This window comes from Marmota flaviventris, chromosome 5, assembly GCF_047511675.1.
Source record: "Marmota flaviventris isolate mMarFla1 chromosome 5, mMarFla1.hap1, whole genome shotgun sequence".
NCBI lineage: Eukaryota > Metazoa > Chordata > Mammalia > Rodentia > Sciuridae > Marmota > Marmota flaviventris.
Window position 1 is genome coordinate 5,023,027 of NC_092502.1, and position 19,068 is coordinate 5,042,094.

The 19,068-nt window shown below is 46.1% G+C and overlaps 1 protein-coding gene across 1 annotated transcript; it reads left to right on the forward strand.

Annotated features, from left to right (window-relative positions):
- The first annotated feature begins 5,528 nt into the window (after nucleotides 1-5,528).
- On the forward strand, nucleotides 5,529-6,482 carry LOC139705633 (olfactory receptor 2T29-like). Its single transcript, XM_071611789.1, has one exon. It carries the CDS (start codon nucleotides 5,529-5,531, stop codon nucleotides 6,480-6,482), a length of 954 nt encoding a protein of 317 aa, XP_071467890.1.
- The last annotated feature ends 12,586 nt before the right edge of the window (nucleotides 6,483-19,068 follow it).

Sequence of the window (19,068 nt, forward strand, 5' to 3'; positions counted from 1 at the left end):
AAGTAAACCAAATCTAGTGGCTGGAATACTCTGTATTGGAATAAATACCTATAAGTTATTGACCAAATTTTTTTGAATGAATGAGTTAGAAAAAAAGCATACTTAACTTTGGAAGTTCATAGCTATGTGAACGGGGCCTTGCCAACAGTCCCCAGCATAGTGCAAGCCAAATAAATTATTGCTGTCTCAGCAGTTAACTGTACAAAAGCAAAAAACAAAACAAACAAACAAACAAACAAAAACTCAACTTCATTCAATAGAAATTTGAAAGGGGATGTTTTAGACGATCCCAAAATGTGCAAAGATTTTCCCAACAGAAATACATAGAAAGGAATCATTCAATTTGTCAAAATAAACACAATACTTTAGAAAATTCTGATGAAAATAACCACCGAAATTAAATGTTGTAGTCCATACTACTCAATTACTGTTTTGAATATATAAACCATTGTATATCACTGTATATTTATGAAGAAAAGATTTCACTATAAAAAAATGTGCAAAGAACATAGTCATTCCATAAAGTGGTAGTTATATGGAAAAACATGAAAAATCATATAGATATATTAGTAAGCGAGAAATGCAAGTCAAATATGACTCTAACAAATTTACTAAGGTGGAAAAATACCATACTCCAGGCTGGTGTAGAAATACCATATTCCAGCTGGATGTTGAAGCATGATTTCGTGGTTAACAGAGAGCAACTTATTGCTATATATCAAAATGTTTGGATGACTATTCCCTGGAGGGAATTACTTTACAAAATAAACTGTGCAACTGGTTGATGTCTTTAAGAGAGTGATTTCTGCATAAGCATTTTTATTTCAGCTCAGTTTATAATCGATGGATTTGAGCATGGAAAAACTGCACCTTTAGGAAACGACTACATTCCTGTTTAAATCACCTGATACATAGTAACCACATTAAATCAGTTTGATAAAAGAAAACATCCCAAGTTTCAAGCTGAAGAGACTTCATGCATGGATTTGGCTACAAAGTGGCCATGACCTAAGTGAGGCTGGTGGAGCAGAAGGGAGCCTGTCAGCTAAGGACCCCATTCCTCCCTCTGCATCTGCTGTGTGCTCTCTACTGAGTGTGGAGACTGTAGCCCAACCACAGGCAGGACGCCATAGCGACCCAGGTGCCCACATCCTGCAGTGCTGCTGGAACTCAAAATGCCTTCTGGATGCTGGAGCCTGGAGCCAACAGGGTTCCTGTTGTGCCCAGGTGGCTTCAGCTGCCATGGACCATCTCGAGACAGGGAGAAAAGTCCCAGCTTCTTAGTTTCTCCCACACTTGAGAGGACTCCAGTGCTGAATCCCACAGTGTTACAGGAAACCAGGGGGCAAGGAGGCAGGATAAGCCATCTACAGGCTGAATCGCTGCAGGTCACAGGTAGGTACAGCTCAGGAGGCAGCCTGACCAACAGTGTGTGTGTGTGTGTGTGTGGACCCAGGCTGTCACAAGACCTCCATGGCAGGGTAAATGATAAGCATTGTTTCAGACATAGATTAAAAAAAAAAAGTTGAGAAGAATTTCACTGCAAATTTTGAAAAGGAACTATTAAAAAATAGATGTTGAAGGAGCTTGCTTCTGTCTTCCTCTATTTCACTGTAGCTGCTACAACAGGTATACACTGAACAGATGTTTGAAACACTTGTAATTTGTAGGCAGGATAGGATTTATTTCATTTTACTGCATAGCTAGTTATTGAACTCAGGGCTTCATGCATGCTCAGCAGGAGCCATAATCCCTGAGTTACACCTCCACTCTTAACATTTAAAGCGTGATTTTTATCTGGGTGAATATATTACAGTAAACATTTAAATTTTCAATGAAACAGTGCTTTGAGACTTCTCAATAATTTGCATGTCAGTAGTTGAAATAAAAACAAATACTTTAAAATTAAATTCTAAATCACAATGATCTAGATGGCCAGTGAATGATATGTAACAAGGAGCACAAGCAGGGACGTAAGAGAGTGAGGTGGACCTGTGAGGAGGACTCCTTCCAGGCTTCCAGGACACCGAGGAGGTGATGCTTCTCATACACACACACACACACACACACAGGGTATGTTTGATAAACCAATCCAGACTAACTCCTCCTACATGTCACTGGTCAGGCGTTGTAGACAGTGTGAGAGTGGAGAGGACTGTTAACATTGGTGAAGCCTGGAGTTGAACAAAGAGGGAGACAGGACAGGATGAGGATGACCCAGAGCTGTGCCCCAGAGAGCTCTGCTGCTTCCTTAGCTCTAACTGCAGTGTCCTCCGGGCCCCAGAGGATGTGTGAACAAACATATCTCATTCAGTCCCTTGTGAGCATCCTAATCCAGGAGTGACACCAGCCTCCTCTTCCTGGTGACTTAGCCAGGCCACACTCCCTGGCCATCTGGGTGAGGCACAGCCTCCTCTGAGGTGAGTTCAGCCAGGCAGGTGGCCCCGGTGCTCAGGGCCATGGCTGTGCAGGGCTTGCTGACCTGCTGTTGAGGTGGTCTGTTAGGTCCTCATGGCATTTCCTCATCTTTCTCTATCACCTATTTTTCTGACAAATAGAAATGTGTTCTCATCTTCAAATTTTCATATAGAATTTATATGCTGCCACATCTTAAGAAATATGTTTTTATTTTGGACTATTTATGGACATAGGAGTATATATTCCTTCTTATGCTTCAGATGGTGGTAGGAAGCTGCATTAGTTGTCCCGAGACTGCAACTTTGCAGAGGAAGAAGGGCTGTCCTTGCTTCACATGGGGGTCACTCCTGAGGTCACAGCAATGCTGGAAGAAAGTGTCCTGAGCATGTTCATTTTTCCCTGATGACACACACAGTGGGTGGACCAGACCCGAGCTGTCCATGGCAGAGGGAGGACACTGCGTTCCAAGGACACTAAGGCAGTGTGGTGCTCTGCTGCACCCTGGGGTGGGACATGGCCCTCCCTCGGATCACTTGTGTGATGATAGGCAGAGACCCTGAGACCCTGGATTGTCAGTCTGTACAAGGAGGAAATAAGAAGAGTAGGACCTCAGAGGCTCTGGGGAAGGCAGAGCATGGTCAGCAATTCCTGGGTGCTGCTGGCTAATAAGGTGGCTGTGTTTGTCTACCAAAATTGTCACCAATTCCCCAAGTTAAACATGGGCCAGGCTGTTCCCATGAAACATACGCAGGTGCCTAGAGAAGAGTAAGAGAGCAGGTGGGACAGGCCCAGGATGTGGAGCAGACTGTCCCTTGTCCTGTGTGTTCTTGGGGTTCTGGGCTCTGGAACAGTGGCAGAGCCTCTCCCTCACTGCCCCCTCTCTCCTCTGTCCTCTCAGAAAATTCTGCCCCTGTCTTCACTGCAGCTGTTTGTGTCCATTCCTTGCTCCACTTTGTCCACACACTGACGGGACAGAAGGTGTGACTTCAGTTCATGGGAAAGATCTCAAATTCTCCAAAGAGCTCAGCCTTCATCTATCTGCCAACAGGTTAGGATTTCATGGACAGGAAGTTTATCTGTCTATCATGTCTCTCTCCTCTGTCTGTCATCCACCTACTACCCTCTACCCACCTACCATATCTGTCCCTGGGCCTGCACCTCTCCTGCTGCCCACCTTCTGTAGTGGGTCTCAATCATGCTGGACCCTAGGGCTACAGCATCAGAAGCTGTGTCCACTGCTTCAGTGCTTCCCAGCAGGGGCTGTCAAAAGGGAATATCACATCTGATTTAGGAAATACTACAAGGGAGAAAATGTGCTTCAACTTTCCTTTCTTAAAAAAAAAAACCACCTTTTTATTCTAGCTACTGCTAGTATTTCTAGAGAGAAGAGACATTAGACCCTCAGGCTGAGAGAGAATCAAATTTAACAGTTAAGCTTTCAGAGGCAGAAGATTGGAAAGCTTTAATCTCTTTAATAGAAAACGTGGAAGAAGCCACTATTGATTTCCTTAAGAAAGCTGGTGCACATTTTATGTTCATTGCCCTTTTTACTTATTTTGTCACTATATAAAAATCCTGCCTCAAATATTATGGATGCTGTTTTCCCTGTAGAGTCTGAAAATGACCTCTAGAAGTGCAGACAATGTTAACAAGCCCTTGACCTGTGTTCAGCTTCTACACAGAAGTGACTGAGCATCAAGACAAAGGAGGCAACAGTGAGCTGCCCCTGAGACCTCTCCGTGTTGTTCTGTTAACTCTCTGTCTCTCAGTGTCCGTGAAAACTGTTTGTGGCTGTCAATAAAGCAGATGATATTGGCAAAACAAACAAAGCCTTTCTGGTGAATAGCAGTGATCCCCGAATGCTTGTTCTGCACCTGAGATTGAGTGCAAATGGCAGAGCTTGAAGATGGACCAGGATGAGCCCTGGCTGAGCTGAATTTTCATAAGAGCTTTTCCAGGAAGCTGTGCTTAGTGAGGGTCATACCAATAACTATCTCAGACTGTTGTTCATATTTACATTTATTTAAATATATATTTAAAGCTTCTTTATTTTATATAAAATAAATAACACAACATAAAAATTGTCAAATCCAAATACTTTCCTTTAAAGTTGATTGTAAGCTTTACTTGCATGTCTTTTCTCATGTAATCCTGAAAACCAAGTATTGGAGATATATATAGGTACCCAAATTGGAGAAATGAAGTATGGAATCTCAGAGTACAATAGCAGTGACAGCCAGGTCTAGGACAGGTTCTGAAGGGTGAGTAGTGCAGGTGTCAATCAACAGCATGCCTGTTTCTTCATTTGTGAAAGTCAGAATTCAGGAAAATTTCATTTCTTTGCCTCACTTCATCCTCACCACACCTGGTGTCAGGTGTCATTCTAATCATCTCTCAGGCAGAGTGGACAAAGAAGGGGAGGTCAGGGGTAGCAAGAGTCAAGGTTAGAAACCAGTCATGACCTTGGATCTTTATGGGTGGGTGCCCCTCAGGTCTCAAAAGGTTTGGTCCTGTGTGAAGACTGCAGTGTGCTGGAGAGAATAGCAGAGTCATTCCAGATTCACAGAACCTCCCACATGTCCTTGTCATATAGACTTGGGGGTTCAAATGTTAAATGTGCATTCCACAAATTATGTCTCAGCAACTTTGTAAACATTTCGAATATACCATATAGATCTGAGAGTCTTTGGATGCCAGCTAAAACCAGATTGTTAAACCAGAAATATTAACACTTATTTCACACTTGAATAATTTAAACTCAGGAATTAGTGATTCCCCTTGTTTGCAAATGTCCCCCTTTTTTTGAGCAATGATTCTGAAAATATGCACTTGTCATTAACAAACTACTTTCTTCAGGAAGCTCATGAACTTGAATTGTTGCAACCTCACTACAAGTTACCAACTCACTTCACCCACAGGTGAGCTTCTAGATAGTTTTTAAAAAAATATTGTTTACTACAGGTCATCTGAATTCCTAGGATCTACAGGCTCTGGAATATCCTCTGGTTGGTACAATCAGGCTGGTGCACAGGTGTGTGGCAGCTAAGAAGTCACTTCAGCCCTCTGTACAACACTAACTAAAGCTTTCTTGGTGGCCAAGGTGGAACCTCATGGACATCACCACCTGGATGACCAACCACACAGGGTGGGCAGATTTAATCCTGGTGGGACTCTTCAGGCAATCCCAACACCCAACTCTGCTTTGTGTGGTCATCTTCATGGTTTTCCTGATGGCCTTGTCTGGAAATGCTGTCCTGATCATCCTGATACACTCCAGTGCCAAACTCCACACCCCCATGTACTTCTTCATCAGTCAGCTGTCCCTCATGGACATGATGTACATCTCCATCACTGTGCCCAAGATGCTCCTGGATCAGGTACTGGGTGTGAGTACCATTTCAGTCCCTGAATGTGGGATACAGATGTTCCTCTACTTGACACTTGGTGGTTCAGAATATTTCCTTCTGGCAGCCATGGCCTATGACCGCTACATGGCCATCTGTCATCCGCTCCATTATCCTATGCTCATGAACCACAGGGTGTGTCTTCTTCTGGCGTCTGGCTGCTGGTTCCTGGGATCAGTGGATGGCTTCATGCTGACTCCTGTCACCATGACCTTCCCATTCTGCAGATCCCGGGAGATCCAGCACTTCTTCTGTGAAGTCCCTGCTGTGATGAAGCTCTCCTGCTCAGACACCTCACTCTATGAGACACTCATGTACCTGTGCTGTGTCCTCATGCTCCTCATCCCTGTGACAGTCATTTCAGGCTCCTATTCCTGCATCCTCCTCACCATCCACAGGATGAACTCAGCAGAGGGCAGGAGGAAGGCCCCGGCCACCTGCTCCTCACACATGATGGTGGTCACACTCTTCTATGGTGCTGCCGTCTACACCTACATGCTCCCTAGCTCCTACCACACCCCTCAGAAGGACATGGTGGTTTCTGTGATTTACACCATACTCACCCCTGTGCTTAACCCCTTAATCTACAGTTTCAGGAACCAGGATGTCACTGGGGCTCTGAGGAAAATGTTGAGTGTTGAGTCTTTCAGGAAACACTAAAGTAGGGGATTTGGGTTCCATGGTTTCTTCTTCTCTCCCCGTCAGATGATGAAGATCTCCTGGTGCCGTCTCCTGGGCTCCTACTCCACAACGCTGCACCCCTATGCTCCTCTCAGGGGTGAGCCTCCTCTGTCCACTGCTTGTGCATTCAGGGTCCTCATGCAGCTCCCCTGGATCCACCTTATATACCTAAGTTGACAAGGACTTTCTCCTTCTAAGGGAAAATATTCATATCATTACAAAATACATAGTGGATATTTAAAGGAAATGGTCATGAGGTGTTCTGGTATAGTGGAGAGAGAGGATATAAAAAAAACAGGTGCAGGGTTAATCAGAGGTTAGTCTAGGTTTAGGGTTCATTGGAATTAGTTGTATTATTGTTTTTCATGCTAATTATCTGCAACGTTGAAATGATGTATGAATAAAGAGTTAAATAACAGGCTCTTTCTTTTTATAAAAAAGCAAATTTCTACTTTCTGCTTGGGGGCAGTGTGACATAGTATCTAGGAGACCATGCTCTTATTATTGTGTCTAATCTTTATTTAGACAGTGCAGCTGTTTCTCCACATTCCTTGGGGAATGTTCTCAAGGTCCAATCATGAAGGCATCCAGTGGATGATGCTGTCTGAGATCATTAGGATCGAGTTGTGTGATGAAGAATCAAGACCACATGGATGACCACGGGGGGAATGCCAGTCCTGGGTGGAAGGAGTGTTTGGGGTAGGCTCCCTACCTGAAATGCATCTGAGGTGGCCCTTAAAACATGGAGCTTATTAAGGGATGTGGTTTGGATGTGAGTTGTCCTCAGAGCTCCTGTGCCAATGCAGGGGTATTCAGGAGGGAAATGACTGGGCTATGGGTGGTGTACCTCTGCAGTCCATCTTACTGTGAATGGACTGACTGGGAGTTAAGTGTAGGCAGGTGGGTTTTGGTTGGAGGAGATGGGTCCCTGCAGGTGAGCTCTGAAGGGTGCATCTTCCCTTTGGTTTAAATAACAGACATTTATAGCAGAGAGAGTACATCCTCCTGGCCACAATCCTGGCACTTACCCTCCGGACAGCTGACCTAGGCAGGAGGATTCCTGGGGAGTTGAGGAAAATGGTTTAACCTGCAACCTTGGGAGACCCAGGGTGCACACTGGCTTTCGGCAAGGAGAGCTTCCCTGGGTTTTAAATGCACCTGCACCGGGTGCCTCCCTACCAAAGGGCAGGTTGTTCATCTCCCTGGGAGAGTGACACACCCCTGCTCCAGGCAGTCTAGCGTTGTCTTCTCCAGGTCCCTTCTAGTGGCACCCCTGAAGACAACTACCTGCTGTTGTATATTTTTGCTTCCTTTTGGATTCCCTGAAGCCTGCTTACAGAAGTTGGTTTTCCATATCCGTGATTTTGTGCTGGGTTTCAGGAGTGCGCCTGTTGAGTCAGAATGGCTACCGCATTTTGTGCATTTTGGGATTCCGCTCGCTGGAAGTGGAAGTCAGCAAAACCTGTCCTGAGTTGGGGTCCACGCTGGAGCCCCAAGGTTGAGGCCTGGTCCCTGCTGTGCTGCTCATCTGCCCTCAATTGCTGTCTGCCATTAACATGATCACAGTGTTAGGGCCAGCACAGAAGCCCCTTTGAGAAATTGGTATGAAAGGAACATGGAGCCGAGGTCTCTGGACACATTGGGCTTTTGAGCTGCTGTTATTCCTCCGTAGTGTTGAGAACGTTTGGGGCATCAGAGGTTAGCAGGGCAACCTGGTCACTTCCCTTGAGGTCAGGTCCACTGTCCTGCAGTCAGACCTGTGCTGCAAAGGGAACTTAGGCCTTTGCATGGGCTGCTCCAGGCACTTGGCTCCCAGTTCTCACAGGACAGCCTGGGGCCAGAGCTGAGGGAGGACCCCTGTGGATGCTGCTCAGCACGCTGGGCTTTGGGTCCTCAATGGGGTCTTTCTGGCTGACACTTGGAATCTCTGAAATTTTGTGGCTGGGTACTGGCCACAGCACAGAGGGACAGCCTAGCTGCTGTCCAGAAGTTGTTCAGCCATGGCGTTGGCAGCCTCCCTGAGGGGATATTAAGCCTCCTCTCACAAGAAGAAGCCCTGGGCCAGCCAGGTCTTTGAGCCTTGCATTTATTTATCTACAGTGTTACTGATCCTTCATGTTTATGAGTAACTGCAGAGGGTCAACAAATTCCTGGAGTTGGAGAGGAAAATATATAGCAGTATTAAAATTCCCTTGAAAAAAAATTTCATAAATTCTCATGATTTTTCTCTTAGGTAATGAACATATGCACCTCTTTGATATGTTCAGAGATAGTGTGGGGTGACCTGTCAGTTTTTACTAGATCATAGTATGTCTTTCTCCATTTCAGTGACAGGGTTGCAGAAAAGGCATATCTGTGTCAAATGTGTTGGCCACCAATAATAAAAATGTGTTTTAGCAACAGGAATAACATGACAGCTGCTGTCATGCAGTTATGTCATGAGGAGCTGTGGATCCGACCTAGGGATGGCAATAGAGATGGCCTTCTCTGCTCCTCAGGTTTCCTTCAGGAAGAGATCATATCATACTGCTAACCAACAAGTCCAGGGTTACTTCTGAATGAGGAAAAGTTGTGCAAGGACAGCATATTGGGATGCAGCCACTCTGGGTAAAGTTTGTATAAAAAGACAAAGATGTAAAGAAAGACCAAGAATTGTGACATTGCGTTCCCTGAACCAGAAAGAACCAATGGAGTTGGTGTCATGAGCAAACTGTGCCCTTAACAAACACATTTGGTGGTCTCCACAGTGTCAGAATTTACTGAATAACTATGAATTCACAGGCTACCCCACTTTTGGCAGTAGTAGGTCACTGGATACTCGTGGGTCACCTGGTAGTCACAAGCTGGGCAATTGTGAGTTGTTTCATTCCAGTCTTAATTACTAATGTCTGGAACACTCAAGTCACTCATCACACTTCACACAATGACAGAAAGGATAAGAGAGGGTTAAGGTGGCCACAGAGGTCCAGGAGGCTGAGCTGAGAGCAAAGGCAGAGGGCAGATACAGATGCAAAGAGTCACCACAGGTGGTCAGGTAAGATTAGGAACTAGCCAAGAACTTGTTCAGGCACAGAGCTGTGAAGCCCAGAGCTTATTCTAGGCCAGGGTTCAGAGGGCAGAGGTTCCTTCCACAGCGCCCACTGGAGATGTCAGCTTGGAGTGGGTTGTATGTGGTCACACAGGCAGGAGAAACCAAGCTGTGCTGAAGCAGAGATCCAGAGGTCTGTCTCTGTGGCAAATGTCCTGGGCAAGGCTCCTGAGGAGCAACCAGGTTACCGGTCAGTGTGGTTCCCTGTCCAGTCTTGGGATGCTCCTCCTTTTACAAGCCCCAAGTGAGGGGCTGCTTCATTTGGTGGTCTGGTATTTTTGATAAGCTCGTGGCCTGGGTTTCCTGGTAGGAGTCTGACACACCCATGCACCCCTTGCTTATGATGAATTCACAAGTGGTGCACGGGTGGTCATTCTTATTAGCATGGTTTCTTTACCAGTTTGGGCCTCATGGCTGTGCCAGGCAGGTGGTGACTGCTTACTTGTACAAATAAGGTGTGGAGTCATTCTTAAACTAAAAATAGAATTGCTCATGGCAAACTGCTTTGCAAAATGAAGTAACCCAGGTTTAGGCCTGAAAAGTTTAATTTCCCCCAACTTTTTTGTTGTTGTTGTTGGGGGTGAGCTAGGGATTGAAGCCAGGGGTACTTAACCACTAAGCCACACCCCCAACGCTTTTCTATATTTTATTTAGAGATAGAGTCTCACTAAGTTGCCTAGGGCCTCACTAAGTTTCTGAGACTGTCTTTGAGCTCATGATCCTCAGCCTCCTGAGCCACTGGGATTACAGGCATGTGCCACCACATCCAGTGATTTCACAAATTTTACATAATAGAAAATAATTTCCTTCTAATTGGCTTTAGAATGTATGGTTTTCCAAGGACAGATTACAGATATTAAGTGGGAAAAGCTGGTGTTATTAACTCCCTGGTCATACCAGCCACAAAAAACACTGGGGGGAAAGGAACAGGCATATTCAGTCAGTCTGATGAAGCAACTTTTCTCCCAAATTGACTGTACTTCCTAAAATTGATCTGAAAACACAGAGGAGTTTTCACTTAAGTGCAACAAAACAGATAGCACTGAGCCAGACGTTGGGATGCCTGGCATCAACAAATCATGTGACCTGGACGTTCTCACTCATCTCTTCAAATCCAGTGCTTTCCTTCTGTCATATGGGCCCCAAAGATGGGACACAGCTCCTGGGCCACCAGGAAAGGTCATCTGGACAGGTCTCCAGACACCAAATGGGGTGATACACTATGTCTAGAAAGCCCCGATTCTGGATACAGAGGGAGCTGTCCCTCACCCCAGCCACCCCTCCAGACTTCTCCAACAAACAGCACCCCCTAGACTGATGCCTGTCTTCACTGGCCCAACTCTCATCCTCCTGAGCACTGGTCTACACCTTCTGACCTCATGGATTCCGTGCTGGCTCCTGGACGAGATGCTGCCATTCCAATTTCCCTCACTCTGGGCAGTGGCAACACTAGTTGCTTGGGCCTTTCAAGCCCAGGACGTTCGTCTGTCTGTAGCTTTTCTGCTGGTCACTGGTAGATGGTCATCTGTCTATAGCCTTTCTGCTGGTCACTGGCATGTTCTTTTCAGTGCAATTCATTTTCAAGAAGGTTCCTCTTTCATACTCCTAAGGACTACTTTGATCCAAAGAAAACAGGACCCTCATTCTGTCCCTAAGTGTCCCTGGTAGAACTTCTTGTCCCAGGAACAAGGTCTTGTATCAAGTTCTGCAAACTCAAGCCAGGAGTGCTAGGTAGGTAGAACATGCTGGGTGGGAGCAGAAAGGTCACTAGCTCTAGAGATGTCAAGAAGTCACCCTAGTATACCTGCCTTGAAGCCAGGCTCAGTGGGCATGAGCTTCACTCTTAAGTCTCTCCTAATATGAAAGCTCTTCTCCAGCCTGGGAGGGAACATGATTAACAGCTGGGAAAGCCAGTACTGGCTGGGACATGAGGATGCTTCAGTGACATCAGGGACACACACCTCAGTACATATCTCCCAGGACCACACCATTGCATACACCACAGCACACACCTCCCAAACCACATCACAGCACATACTACAACAAACACCTCCCAGGACCACACCACTGCACACACCACAGCACACACCTCCCAAACCACATCACTGCACACACCTCAGCAAACACCTCCCAGGACCATACCACTGCACACACCTCAGCACACACCTCAACACACACCTCCCAAACCACACCACAGCACACACCTCAGCACACACCTCCCAAACCACACCACTGCACACACACCACAGCACACACCTCCCAAACCACACCACAGCACCCAGCACACACCTCCCAGGACCACACCACAGCATACACTACAGCACAAACCTCCCAAAACCACACAGCACACTTGCCAGCCTGTGTCCCCTTGGAGACAAACCAGGGGACCTCAGCTCCTTCCTCTTTTTCTGTTGTCACAAGCTGCCAGCTGGATTGGCCTGGACCCAGACTGGAGGAAACAGGTCTCAGCCTCCCTTCTCACTGGGGACAGGTAGGACAGGGTAGGAAGGGCTGTCGATGGGAGCTTGTCTGGGAGACCAGACAGATGTACTCCCAGGGCAGGACAGACACAGTTCTAAATGGGAAGTCCCAGCAGCTGGTGCTCAGCTCAGATGTGACTTGCAGAACTTGGAGGCATGGCCAGTGCTCTGGGGAGATTAGATCAGCCCACCCCAGAGGCCAGGCAATGAGAGTCTCCACCAGAGGTCTAGAGACCCACTCAGCATGGGGTGACCAAACCTGCTGAGGTGTCACACTCCCCTCCCCCAAACATGGCCTCCCTGTTCCTGAGTGCGGTAGCACTTTATAGACCCTCTTAGGCTGGTTGTGTGGGCCACCAGACTATTCAGGTCATTTGCTCATTTTTCCATTGAAAAAATTTATGTTGTTAATTTTTGTGAGCTCTTTGAGTATTCTGGATATTAATCCTCTATCATATAAATATATGACATTTTGTCCAATAAGGTTTTAGCTTCATTTTAACGATTGCTTCTTTTTTTGTGGTGCTGGGAATTGAGCCGAGGGCCTTACGCATGCGAGGCAAGCACTCTACCAACTGAGCTATATCCCCAGCCTCCCAGCCCCTGATAACTATTTCTTTTTCTGTGCAGAGCTTTTTAATGTGAACAGAATACCCTATTTAAATTCCTCATTGTTCTTTCCGAGCAGCTGGGGCTGAGGGCAGGCTATCAGTGCCCACACCAATATCTCGAAGTGACCTCTGGGGTTCCATCTGCTTTCCTGCCAATGTCAGGATTTCAGGCTGCTTCATGACTCTTCTGAAAGAGAATCCCTTGATCAGAAACACCACCATAGTTAAGAGTGATGTCTGAATACCAGAATTCAAAGTGGGACAGTCTGTGACATCCACTGGAAGGCACCAAGCACCTGGTAGGTTCTGTGGACTGATGCTCATTCGCTGGCTGTCAATCTTCAGGTGCCCTGTTTTATTATCATACCTGAGCTGAGGGGAGGCAGCAGGTGGATTCCCCTCCTCAGCACAGCAGTGACCACCTCTGGCCTCCGTGTGATCATGCTACCGAGGTCACTGAGGGCACTGCAAACAAGTCTACCTTGATCCACAGGCACAATTCACTGAAAGTTGAAGTGCTTTGTTAAGCACTGTTTTTAGCACACAGTGTCAAAATAATTCTACCTCCCTACAGCAAAGATTATCAAGCTTTCCCTAGAAGCCTAGCAGACAGTAAGTAATGTAGGCTTTGATACATGGTATCTGCTGCATGCACTCAGCTCAGCCCTGGGAGATGAAGACGGCTGGAGAAGGAGGCAGCAGTGTGAGTGAGCTGTCAGCAGGCCCTGAGCTGCCCGCAGTCCTGGGAGGCTGCAGAGGGGGGAGAGTGGGGAGCACAGGCCCCAATGAGCTTCACTAAAGAGCTTTGGCAGGCCAGGCACAGACTTGATGCCCCACAGGAAGCCTAGCACAGCAGCTATGTGGGCCGAGCACATCTGCTCTCTGCCTGACACCCCAGGAGCCCCTCCAGGGCTGCTGCTGTCCTTGCAAGAATGTGGCTTCCCAGGATGGGTTCTGTGGCAGGAGAAACACCTCAGGGGTGGGGAGGCGTGCCAGCAGATCCTTCTGCTCCTTGGATGGACTAGTTTTCAGCAACAGAGGGATGTCCCCCAGCTGAATGTGGGGGCCCTGGATGTGTCACCTAGATCTCATGACCCTCTGCTTGAAGGTCCTGAGGGGGTGAACTTCTCTAAAGGACCCTTATAAATCCCAGGCTGCTGGTCTCAGCACTCCAATTCACCAGCTGCTCCTGGGGGTCCCTATTATGCCATCCTGCCCTCTGGAATTCCTTGGCCAGGTCAGGAACCTTGGGGCCAAGACCCCCTTGGAGTCTCGGTGCTACTTGCTGGAAGGCATGTGCCTCCCCCAACTGTTCCTCTCTCCGGTCCTCTCACCTCAAGCTGTCTGAGCTAAAAGGAGACACCCTTCCTCTCAGGGGCTCAACATTTTTTCCTCCAGGAGGAAGGGGAGGAGGATAGGAGCCTGGGGCAGGCGGAGGCATCTCAGGACTGTCAGCTGGAGGGGCCTAGAGAGGGTCATTGGGAAAGCCCCTGGATACTTGGAAGTGAGGCATGGAACTGAAGTGAGCGGCGGGTTGACCAGTGGGGGTGGAAGCAACAGTGCTTTGTGGACTGGGGATTCCCTGCCACCTCCCTCTCGCTGTCCTGCCATCAGATCTCCAGCACAGAAAACCTAACAGCTCAACTGCTGAGGATACAAACTCACTTAGTTTGAACAAACACCGTCTCTCTTCTGCCCATGGCGCTGGCCCCTCAGGCCTGGTAGGTGGCCTTCCTGTGGCTGAGCCATCACCTCCTGGCTGTCACATTAGCCTTTGTCATCCCTAGAGAGGTGTTCAGCTGAGGAAATAGGCTGTGAGGAAGAAGGGAGAAGGCCCAGAGACTGAGAGCACGGAGTGTGTCCTTTCCTTTTCATTTCCTCCCCAGATGAACTTGGTATCCCTGGTCACCAACCACAGAACTTGGCATGCTCAGACTGAGTGCTTCCAAAATAAGTAGGCTGCAGCTGCCACAGCCAGGCCTACAGGGACTCTGAGGACTGGGCTTGGACAGAGCATGGGGTGGGGCTGCCAGCATACCAGCACAGGGGCAAGGGACGTGGTCAGGCCTGGAGCTGCTGGAGGACACCTGCCCCAGGCCCAGGAGCATGCCTCTGGCTCCTGTGCTTTGTTCAGCGGCCCTGAGTCAAGACTGAGGAGGCCTCTTCTGGTGCCTCAAGCAAACCATGGGCCAGCGAAGAGCTGTGTGCATCACCATGCCTGAAGACGGGGGACTTGACATACTTGTGGGCATGCATATCTACAAGGACAACAGTACTGCTACCCAAAGAAGTGGTCTGAGAGTTTCAGTGCCCTCAGAATAATCTGGAAGGCTCTGTGAACAGATCAGTGATCTCCCCGCCCTCAGTGTCTGATACACTCAGTATGTGGGGAAATTATTGCAGGAAAATTATTTTTAACAAGAAGGTTAAAATAAAATACCAGGAATAGCAATTTGGAACTACTAATAAACCTATGGACACAACTCTAGTTTGAAAAAATGTATTGAGTCTAGAAACAAAGATCTACAGTAAAATAGAAATGCAAATCCAGTTCACCCAGATCCTTTCCCTGGGACATGATAACTAAAAGCCTTACAGTTCGACAGCATAGAAATGGAGCCAGGTTTTGGTGTCCTTGTGTTGGCAGTTCAAGAGATGGTAAGTGGTGGGGAAGCATCTTTTTAAGAGACAACCTCTTCAGTGCTGAGACCTCCCCTGCCTTATCTTACTCTCAGAAGTATCTCTGAAATTGATATTGAACAAAGTCTATCTACTCTCCATGTGAGAAATAAAAACCCAGATTCTCCAAGCTCTCACAGCAAGGTTGGGCAAAGGTCTGAGACAGGGACTAGAGACAATCTCCCCAGTTGCTAGTAAGCCAGGGCTGGAGGTGGCATCTTGAGAGAGGTCCTGCAGCTCCATGATGGCACCTCCCCTGGACCATGGGGCTTACGAGAGGCACAAGTACCCCTGGCTTATCTTCCAAGATTTGGAGAAAGATATGCTGTTTTTTTACATTTAAATGCACATTGATGGACTTTCAAGTTAATATGGCAATCATTTCAAAGACAATGTAGGACTCTGAAGGCAATTTCAGGGGGTAGTGGTCCTCTTGCTGAGATCTTCAGCAGGAGTACATCAAAACCCAGAACATGACTATCATTTATTTTGTCTAATATGGCTTTAAAATTCTTGAGACAAGTGCAGAAACATGAGGATATGATGGATACAGGCTGTGGCTTGAGTCTGTTTCCCCTCTAAAGTTTTTAGAGACATAAAACCCAATGCTACAGTGTGAAGAAGTGTGGCATTCAGGTGACCAGGTTATGAGGACTCTGGGTGGGATGAGTGACTTGTCATCTAGGACATTTTTGCCCTCTGTCCCCTGTTAAAGGAAGACACACCCAGCAGGCCCTTAGAGCAGAGAAGTACCCTTCACCATACACTCAATCTACTGGCTTCTTGACCTTTGACTTCCTGGCATCATCTATGAGAGATCAGTTCTTGTTGTTTGTGAATTTCTCGTCTTGGAAAGCTTTTATACTACCACAAGAGGGATAAGACAACACTGAAGGCAAAAATCAGAAAATAGAAGCTATCTTGAAGGTTTCCACTATGCTTTAATTATCAGGCAAGGATGTGAAAGGAGCTATTGTATACACATTCATGGGTGCAAAGAAAAATAGTCTCACAATGAATTTTATATGTGGACTATCTTCAGAGAAGTGAGAATTATAAAATAAATGAAAGAGATAATAAAATGATAAAGTTCAATTTTGAGCTTATCAGAAAGTTAAAAATAGAAGAAAAATCTCTAAGACAGAGTAAAAGAAATTTTCCAGAAGGAAGAAAATTAGTGAAGAGCTTGAAGAATGCACTTCAGATGCCTGTGGACTACTTGATTCCCAGAAGCAGAAGGGAGAGAAAAAATAATGTGGAGAAAAGAAAATAAAAGCAAATAAATGAGAGCATGCAAAAATGGTAGAAAGCTTACATTTCTGCTCCCAGCAGTGCCAACATTCCCAAAGAAAACAATCAGAAACAGACAGGTACATCATAGTCAGACTAGAAAATCTAGTGACAGATGTCATGTAAGTTGTGTAAAGAAAAAAAATAACATGAATGGTGGGGTGTCTTCAAAATGAGGCACACAGTTAAAAATGTGGTTACACTTTCCAGGGGCAGAGAGAAAGCTAATGTCAATACAGGAATCTCTCTTCTACTGTGATCATTCAAACATGAAGCAAAATTCATGATGAGATAGCAATTAGCAATGGAAAAGGTATAAATGAAAAATAAAATTTCAAGTACTAAATGATAGTATTGATTTGGAGCAAATAGAACTGAGAATGCAAAATGGAATAGTAACAACTTTGCAAAACAGTTTACTAGTATTTTATGGAATTCAACACACTGAGGAATCACATGCCTAAGTATTCACCAAAGCAAAATAGACCCACGCACAAAGACTAGTACTACATATCATACGTGGAAACTATGGAAGTTCAGCTGGAATGTGGAAGGTGATAAGTAGAGGCTGGGGAGCTTGTGGGAGGAGGACAGGTAGAGCACAGCATGTTCAGTGAGTGCAAGCTGAGTGCACGTGTGGAGACAGCACCCAGAATCACACAAATGTGAGCAATTGAAACATTACCAAAATACAATAAGATTCCTACAAGTAAATACATGATAAAAATATACTGAAATCTATATATGTACACATATAAAATATGGAACTTTATTTGTTTACCTGTATTTATATCTTTCAGCCTGAGGTGTTTCCTCATGTTAAGTAAAAGAGAAAACCTTAATTGGTAGCAGGTGGTGAGGGGCACCTGAGGGCCAGGCCCAGGTCCTGGAAGACCTGGCTGTCTCCAAAGAACCAACCCAAGTGCAAGGCCCCACTGAGGTACCACCATGGTGCTCACAGCTGAAGGGCACTCCAAAGCAAACAGCTGAAAGAGCAAACCCTCTGTGGATGTGCAGAAGAGTCCTTAGGACCCCTAAAGAAAAACCAGTTGAAGACAGAGTGGGCAAAAGACACCCAGCAGCATCACAGAGCAGAAGCAACATTTCCCTGCAGAAGGGTAACTGGAACAGAGGGACTCCTCTCAGGAGTTGGAGCACGGTGCTCAGAGGCTGTCCCACAAGACACTGTGGAAGCCAAGGTTTCATGGGAAAAAGAGTACTGCTCCCAGGGAGAGAGCAGGTCTCCTGAGCCCTTGATAATGAATAAGAGTCTAAACATTTTAATAAACAGAATTGACCTGTGGAAGATAAAGGAACATAAAGTAGATGACTCCTCACCTGCAGATAAGGGAATGTTGCTGCGAACCAGATACCAAATAAAGCTGGAGGAGAAGAGCCAGGACCAGACGTTACTATATCAGCAGAAAAGACAAAAATAAAGAAACAGGAAAAGAAGCCCAAGAAAAGCTCCGAGGAGGTTGGAGCTGCAGAACCAGGTGATGGAGACGAGAAACCTGAGTCCAGGGCAAAGTCAGGAACAGAGAACATGCTTGAGATCTGGAAGACAGAATCCCAGCCTCCCACAGCAGAGGAGGAAGTGAGGGAGAGAAGTGTAGCAGTCCCCACAAGGAACCAGGAAGAGAAAGGAGCAACTGCAAATTCAGACTTCAGGTGTCTGAGGTCCAGGAAGTCGGGCCTGCAGCCTAGAATGGAGAGTGAATCTGAGGGTCACTCGAGGTGCCAAGAGATGTGCGGGAAACCTAAAGAAGGATAAGGACACAGTGGGCACCAAGAGAATAAGAAGCAGAAGTCACCGGTAAAGGGAAGACATTTAGCAAAGAAATTTAAGAGGGAATAAAATATAATAAAGTTAGTTTAGTGATAAATTTTTAGTCTGATTTTTGATACCTGTATAAAAGTGAATTCTGTAAATAATGTTATGGGTATGTTTAAGGGAAGAAAGACTTTTCAGGCTCTGGTTTATCTTTAGAACAAGGGGCATTGCTGGCCAGTTCCTGAGTGGTAACAATTTATGTCTGGGGTAGGTGGGCAAAGCATGTTTCCTCCATATTGCAGAATAAAGCCCTGCTTCCTAGAAAAATAAATAAATAAATCTGTGAATATGCTGAAAATCAAATGGAATGCAAACAATAGAAAATTAAGACAATTGTATTACAAACATGATATTACCCCAAGGATAATGTTGGGAATGAAAAGTCCTTAGGTAAGTAATATTGGACCAGCATCTTGAGTACGCTCAGACTCAAGAACAGCGTGCAAACACTGTACCTAGTTGCTAAAGAAATTCTCCTATATGTTGGTAAACAGATTATAGATAATTATGTCTATTTTTTCACAATAGTAGAAAAAAGTTACAGGAAAACAGAGAACACGGGAATAAGCCACATTGTCTGGAT

Excerpts from the sequence above, each read along its gene's own strand:
- LOC139705633 (XM_071611789.1), top strand. The coding sequence starts at position 5,529 with ATGGACATCACCACCTGGATGACCAACCACACAGGGTGGGCAGATTTA.